This window comes from Symsagittifera roscoffensis, chromosome 9 (genome assembly GCF_963678635.1).
Source record: "Symsagittifera roscoffensis chromosome 9, txSymRosc1.1, whole genome shotgun sequence".
In the NCBI taxonomy this organism is placed as follows: Eukaryota; Metazoa; Xenacoelomorpha; order Acoela; family Convolutidae; genus Symsagittifera; species Symsagittifera roscoffensis.
In genome coordinates this window covers 7,593,976-7,601,845 of record NC_087070.1, presented here as the reverse complement: position 1 = coordinate 7,601,845, position 7,870 = coordinate 7,593,976, and the positions used below count along the sequence as shown (strand labels likewise).

Genomic DNA, 7,870 nt, shown 5'->3' with positions numbered 1-7,870 from the left:
ACATCGACTTTTTTCGACCAGATTCTCGGTACGCTAATAACAAACCAGACCGTAAGATTTAAATTCGAGCGCAGTCCACATTTGATATAATTTGACGCTCCGGACTTAACCTAATTTTTGCCAGTGGAAATATTAAGCTAACATCTTTTTAATTTTGGCTGTTTTATATATAATTTCAGCTTGTTTCTTAAATTATCATCTTATTAGTTCCTTCAAAAGTATTAATCAAGAAAACTTCATTTATTGAACAATGAAAAAATTGAATTGAAGTACAAAAATAGTTCTAAACATTTTCAGTATAACTAATCAAACAAAATTTATTGCACATTGATTTGGATAAATCACGAAATGAGTAAATGGACAATTACAACTGATAAAATTTCTAATGACAAAAAACTGCATCCAAATTATTCCTTTAAGCATTCACACTTCAATCGGAATAACTAGAGAAGTAAATCTAAAACTTTAACTAGTTATAACTTCATATTAAAGTTAATTCGAAGCCACGAAGCTGATGCCATTTTCTGGGCTTTCTAGCATACATATTGATGTTGGAACTCGCGTCGTGGGGTTTGATGGTTCGATGATTTTTGAGGTGGGCTGGGTTATTCTTGTCTGGAGGTCAATAGGCGAAGTCAACCCACACTGATGCGAGTAGACGTTTGAGAAAGTGTTCGACCGGTTGAACACGTCGGCGACTCCGTGCCACCGGGACAACATTGGGTATAATGTTTGCACTGAGGGGGAGGACAGGAAGTTGTTTTTGGCCCAATGGGGTCTGGCTCCAAACCTGGATCCGAGTTTGGCTTCAAGCAGTTGGTGGTATTCGTCCACGCCGTAAGAGCCAGGCAGAAAAGGAAGCTGAAAACAAGACAAAATTATACTTCAGAATTTTTTTTTACTTCTTCGGTTTTTTGCTTAACCTTTAAGAGTAAAAGTAAATTTTGGGTCAAATTATAAAAACATGTTTGATTCTATAAATGCTCAGTTATTTTTTTATTATATGTATGGAAAGGTTTATAGAAAATGGCAACTTACTTCTATGAATGCGTAGTGCGTGCATCGGGTGGCTCCGTCGGGTCTCATTTCACTCGCGGGCGAGAGGGGAAGAGAGTCGGCTCGCATGCACCTGACGAAGATAGGAAGTAGTGAAGTTGTAGTGCCATACTTCAACGAGTGCTTTCGGCTAAGTGAGATGACCTCGTAAAGCGCCTTCTCAAGGTCTTCTAATGGCATGCACCATTCTGCAGTACGGATACTAAAACAAAAACAAGAACTATAAAAACTGAACTATTTTGAACTATGTTGATAAACGAAATAAACAAGTTCTGTGATGTTCATACTAATACCACAAGGACATAAATGGACCATAAAGAGCAACACTGTTTTTCAAATGATACACATAAGAGCCCTTTTTTGCTTTCACCTTTTCACCTCAAGGTTAAGAAAGCATATTCCTTCTAGAAATTATCATTTGAGTTAGGTTTCACGGAGAAAAAAAACGAAATTTGACAAAATTTGACTTATGTTTAAAAATCATTAGCCCATAAGCTTGTAATTTTCATGCTAACTTGTAAGGATATTTGTTTATCATAAAATAATTTTTTTAATGATAGATATTGACTTTCTTTGAAGTTTTATAACAAAAAATTAACTGGTGGTTGATGAAGTGTACTCTACGCACTCACCAGTGAAAATTGCCCCACTTAGGTTCATGGTCAATTTTCTTTTTCATCAGTTTGGAGATTTTTGCTGCAATAAATTATTCTGTTAATTAAATTTTGTCTCAAGTTCCATCCATTTTAATATTATCTGCGGTTATTTTTTTAAAAAGGTATAAAGTTGTTCTCGTTTTCATTTTCATATACTTTTTTCGATTATTTTTAGTCTGAGTATAACTATCAAAGCTTTGATCTCAAGATAAAAGCTCTTAACGCCTTTTTGTCGACTTTTCTCAACAATTCAAAGTCAATTAATATTTAATGAAGCAAGAATTTTAAAAATTTAAACAATGCAAAAATGAGCCAAAATAACTATACCAACTTTAAAACTATGTATTTTGATGCCAACTTTGAGACAAAAGAAAAACCACAGCATATTATCAAAACCGCGCTTGCATAAAAAGGTCCGATCTTCAAAGCGACGAAAAACAAAAGAAAAGAAAGAATATGAAGACTGTATAATTATTTATGGCTTAATTGTGATGCCCATAAAAGGTGTTACGTTTGTTTACCTTTATGGTATGTTTTTTTGAATCTTTTACAATCTTTAATTTCGAATTTTGGAATTCTGCTAAATAAAAAAAAAATAGATTTCAAGGTTTCTAGTTTAGCGCTATCAAACGTTGTCGCTTGATTGTTATACAACTTTTAGTCAAAGTTGGCAAATTGCTCTAATGCGAAGTTTTATTTTGGAAAGCAAAATTTTTCTGACCTAAAAAATTTTTTTTGTGTGGAGCCGAAAAGAAATCAAATTATTTTTTGTGGGTTTTAAATGACAAGGTGCAATTAAATCTGTGACAAAAGTTTGCCCAGATTTTCCAGCACTGATTTTTTTTCAAAGTCAAAGCTTTCAAGCTATATACAAGAAACATATCCAACAAAGTCAATAAACGTAAGAAAACAGGAAAAAAATCATTAACGAATTTCGATGAAGAGTACACGACCTCACAATTTTTTCGATTTCAAGAGCAATTTATGGTTGACAATTTTTCTAATAAAGTAAATTAATTTGAGAAAATTGGATCAATAGGTAAGTTTTTTTTCCACTGGCTTTTCTAGAAATTAAATTCCCTTTTTGTAACTAGAACATGATCACGTTTTTCATGATCTTTACATTTTTACTGCTCGATAAGGGAGTTTGCCTTCATTTTAAGAACGGAATTTCAATGAATTTTATAAAATCAAAATTCAAACCGTGAAAATTCAAATTCGAACTTGGAAAAAATTAAAGATATTTACTGAAAAACAAAGAATGGTATCGGGTAATAAGCTGCTTAAGGATATTTAGAGATGTACTAAACTTTAAATTTTTGATTTCTATCATATGCATTTCAAAAATATATGATTGGAAGACCCAAGAAAAAAATACCGACCAGCTTTTGAAAAAAAAACAACTATTGTAATTGATTAGTTTTTGGTGATCATCACAAAAAAAATTATACCCTCTTTGGCAATAATTTTATGTACTTGACATGTTTAAATTCGAGGCTCAGAGTCGCTACGGCTGGAAATCCAGTCGGATTGTTGTCGTAGCCTTAAGTTAAATGTCTCGACGAGTCTCATTTTGCCTCGTTTTTATGTTGACAAGATTTACCGCATTTTTGTCGACTCTAACTTCAGCAAAATTTGCGAAGCATAAACATGACGAAACGCATGCAATGAAAACTATTACCTTTGCACTGAGAATTAATTGAATTCAATAAGTCTAGATCACCTCAAAAACTGAATTCAACGGTCTATTTTTTTTGTTGAATTTGAAGTTTTGAATTTAGTCAGACCACTCACGTTTACAGTTATAATGGCGTGTACTGATTAATCGACAAAGCATAACTACAAATCTAAATGATTATAAACTGCTAAAAAATTTGGTTGTCCCTTTTATTATTTTTGTTGTTGTTTAGGCTAGATTGACTTTTGATACCTGTTTTTTTTTGCTTGTTGAAAAGATTAAAAAATTTTAACAGGTCTGCTCGCTGATGTCAAAATTGAGAAGAAAACCAGTTTGAATAATTCAAAACAATTAAGTTCACCTCACGCCGTTTTTTTTCGCGCTGAATACTTTGTCAAATTATACTTTTTTTTTCATGTAGACGAGAACGAAATTAGGGTTACGTTGCAAAAAGTAGACATGCCATAAGGTAGACACTTCGTAATCCAATCAGAATTGAGAAAAAGAAATTACTTCGTATGTCTTGATAGTGATTGGCTTACGACTTGTCTACTTATAAGACTCGCTTGTGATTGGCTTCCGATTTGTCTACTTTATGGCACGTCTACTTTTTGACCGCACTCCAAAATTGTAAATTTACTTACTGTATATGTCCTTGGGTTATCTGCAAGATTTCGAACCACTTGTCAATTCGAGTAGCTGAGTGTTCGAATCCATACATGGCGAAAGTAGTGGCCTCCCGTTTCATAGATTCACTACCAAATAAGGAAATAGTGTGCAAACCAGCGGCCGCTATGTCCTTTTGAATCAGCTGAATCGTCGTGTTAAGACCTCTTCTTTCGCATACATTTCCGCACGTGATCCAACATAAAGCACAACTACACTTTTCGGCGCTCAAATTTACTTCGGTTTTTGGCGATTCACTTCGCTTTAACGAATCATTTCGGTTTGATGACTGCACTCGGGTTTGAGCCGAGACATCACCCGAACACTTCAGTCGTGAAACCTTAGCGCCCTGTAGTATTGTGCATCTAATCGAGTTGTTGTCGGTTGGAATGGGGTTTACAAAAAACGAGAAGAAAAAGTTTGAGTCTTTGTCGTTGTTGCAGTTTGTAATGTCTTTTTTGCTACTCGGGTACATTCCGAGACCGTTTCGTATTATATGAGGTAGAGTGATCACGCCTTCGGACGAGTCAATGCACTTTTCGGGAATTTCAAACGCTATTCGGGTCTCGGCGATATCGTACGCCGCCTCGCAGTAAAACTCAAGTTCGTAAACGACTCCAAAACAGCCGAGTGACACGATCGCCGATTCGGTTATGAAGTCGTTGGCTACTTCGATGGGTTCGTGGAATGGAGAGAAATTGGCGAGTCGTTCGGAGATGAGTTTGGACACTTGGTCGAGACTTGTCGGCTTTTCATTCGGCTTCTGATATCTTAGTTTGATCTTCACTCCCCCTTCCGTGACTAGATGCAAAGAGTGCACGTAGCTTGCCTTAAACGTTAAATAAGAATCTTTAATTTTATCTGCCATTTTTGATGCTTTTAGTGGACAGTGAATGGTAATGATCTGAATTCCATGATTGGTAAAATGGTCGATTCATTGGCGTACCAAGATTTTTTCTTTGTGAAAAGTTTTTGAAAAACTTTTGAAAATTTTATCTATATTTTTTTCAGAAAGAAACAACCATTTTTTTTACCAAATAAAATTAATTATGTTCCTTTTGTTCACAGGATTGAAATTACAGGATTGAAATTGTTCACTGGAACTAACCATAGTCATGCAGTGCTTGGATGATCCATGACTGGAAGTAGCAACCAGACCGCCCACAGTCTGTCCGGCGTAGTTTCCCAACACCGGGAGAGCCAGCCCGAAGTTCTCATCTATCCTCTGGCAGAAGTCTTTCACCAACATGCCGCTCTGGACTGACACTGTGTTGTAGCTCTTCTGGTCCCTCTCACACCACACAAAACCTGGACGACTACTCGTGATTTGGTCAAGACATGTCGTTTCTGTAAAGAACGAACCACCTTTGAAAACTCTTTTAGAGTACACCTCGTTTTTTTTGAGTAGGCATCAATTATTACCGAGTGTAAAATTGAACACAACAGCGCAGCAAGGCATTGTTTTTTTTCTAATTTTTTTAGAAAGTTTTTTTACATCCTGCGGTTTTATAAAAAAAAAATCATAAATATCAATTTAAGCAGTTTCTAGAGCTTTGAATAACATAAAACTCATCTCGAAGTTACATATTGGCGGTAAGATTAAATTACTGCCGAAAAATTAAAAAACACTACAGTAACAAATTCCAGACAATTCAGGCAATTCTATTTTTAAATGTTGCTCTAAAATTGACTTTTTGATGACTCACCTACTAGGATATCTTGACCTTTGGTGACCCCGCTCCACGAGGCGCCTGTTCCAACTGCACGAACTCGAAGTCCCTCCAGATGGGCCAGATGAACCAAAGCACTAATCTGGTCAGCCGGAGAGCAGACTGTCTTAGTGTTCTGAGCATCAACTGTAGCCCAAAAATCACTCAACACCCCTGCAGCAAAAAACAACAACTTTTCAAAATTTAAAAACCATAGAAGATGAGCTTTTATCTCAGTCATTTTGATCGGTTTCTTGAAAAAAGCAGCTAAATGCTCAGCTAAATTTTTTTGGGGGGGGGGGGATGGACGCTTTTCCTTTCCCCCTCAGGGATTCGACCCCCTGCCGACCCAAAGGGTCCCCCTTTGGTACTATTTTGAGATATCCATTTTCGACTGACCGACCTTCGAGACCTCACAAAATCAATTCGGTCGACGTAAAATAAAAAGGTCGACAAAATTTTCAAAATTTTTTGGAAAATCCACCCCCTCGAGAAATTTCTAGATCCGCGCCTGATGCTCAGTATCTTTTTTTTACTATTGTTTTTGTTTTTTTTTTACTTTTTGTTTTTGCATGATTCATTTATCTCGCATACAATTTTCAGGAAAAGAAGGATCTATTGATTACAACAAGTTCTTCCACAGCATGTTTAACTATAATATTCTGAATTAGCTCTCCTGAATTAGCTCTCAATAATCTTCTACATAAATAAGTAGCTGCTTAGCACTGCAAAAAATATCAATTACTACTGTTTAGCTTCTACCAAGAAAAGTCTGGTAGTCCGCTACAGGTATGAAAGATAGGTCCCGCAGTTTCTGACAAAACTTCAAAAACACAAGTAAACAAATACTAAGCAAGTTTTAGAAGATTTTAGAGCGTAAACTGTTTTATACAGGGACCCATCTTAATTTTAGGAACCCAGATATCATACTTTTACCAAAACTACATAGCACATACTATACCATTTGTGAAAACTATTTGATGTTTCAAAAGTTATTGGCTTTTTATGGTTGTAAATAAATTAGAATCATTTAGAATCAACGAAGGAAAGGATCAATCTACGAGTGCTCGGCACTTTACTGAAAATTTCTGATAAGCCCTTGTTTGATGAACTGAAAAAAAAAAATTCTAGGTTTTTTTTCTCAAATTGTTTAGTTACCTGTAGCTAGGGGGCTGTTTTTTCCAACATTTAACTGCACCCACTGTTGCAAAGACGTACACCCCCCATTCGAGGGTCGCCACAATCCAAGCAGGGGTTCATTCACGATTGATGAGTCATAGTTGTGAAACTGTTGCTTCTCAGAGTAACAACACGTCTTCACTAAATCACTGAAGGTCAATCCCATCTTCACTTCTCCTTCTTCAAAATTATTTTTTGTTGTTTTGTTTGTTTATCGGTAAAATTTTTTGGAACAATTTATGCTTTGGCTAGATGCTTAGATAACAAACCCAGTACTGTTTATACCACAAACTTGTTGAGTGTATATTTTGAGTTTGCAAATAATAATACAAAATGAATCTCAGAAGATTTATGAGCGGTAAGGTAAATATTGAATTTTATAAGCTGATGAAAGTATTTTATATGTTTTTTCTTCTCAATGAGCGAGTTTTACAATCGGTTCTGTTTTATAGTAAATTTGGTAATTCTGTTACACAAAAAAGTCGGACTGAATTTTCATCGACTGTTTTCTGAATGAAAATCTAAAATTTTAAACTTGTTTCTATCCAGTATATTAAAACACAAGTAATCTTGGCTTATGTAACAAAAAGCCGACAACTTTCTATATTCGGTGTATTTTGGTCGAGTTCGGAGCCTTGGTTCTCGTTTTCAAATGACGTTCGGGACACCTAGCCAAGTCGTGTTCATATAATCACTCGGGCTGACGAAAAAACAAATCAAACTCGTCAGCTTATTCTCGGCGATTACAAGACGACTCGCGAGCATCAAAAATCCAAAAACGACTTCATTGTCGGCTTATGAATCTTTTTCCAATTTGAGACAAGACAGAGCTAAATACATTGTTATATTATACAAAAAGAGTAAAATAATCAAATGATTGACAAATGGTTCTGACAATATTTTTGTTGATAATTAAAAAAAATATA

The 7,870-nt window shown here is 35.3% G+C and overlaps 1 protein-coding gene across 1 annotated transcript; it reads right to left on the bottom strand.

Moving 5' to 3' along the window:
* Positions 1 to 325: 325 nt before the first annotated feature.
* LOC134854009 (uncharacterized) lies at positions 326 to 7,450 on the bottom strand. Its single transcript, XM_063870070.1, has 6 exons — positions 6,924 to 7,450; positions 5,763 to 5,939; positions 5,165 to 5,403; positions 4,035 to 4,885; positions 1,039 to 1,258; positions 326 to 861 (listed from the first exon to the last, which is right to left on the bottom strand). The coding sequence occupies exons 1-6, from the start codon at positions 7,108 to 7,110 to the stop codon at positions 493 to 495; spliced, it is 2,043 nt and encodes a 680-aa protein (XP_063726140.1). The 5' UTR covers positions 7,111 to 7,450; the 3' UTR covers positions 326 to 492.
* Between the last annotated feature and the right edge of the window lie 420 nt (positions 7,451 to 7,870).

Coding starts and splice junctions, on each gene's coding strand:
- LOC134854009 (XM_063870070.1), bottom strand. CDS start 7,110: ATGGGATTGACCTTCAGTGATTTAGTGAAGACGTGTTGTTACTCTGAG. Junction 5,940..6,923: donor AAACAGCCCCCTAGCTACAG/GTAACTAAACAA, acceptor TTTTTGCTGCAG/GGGTGTTGAGTGATTTTTGG. Junction 5,404..5,762: donor AGGTCAAGATATCCTAGTAG/GTGAGTCATCAA, acceptor CGTTCTTTACAG/AAACGACATGTCTTGACCAA.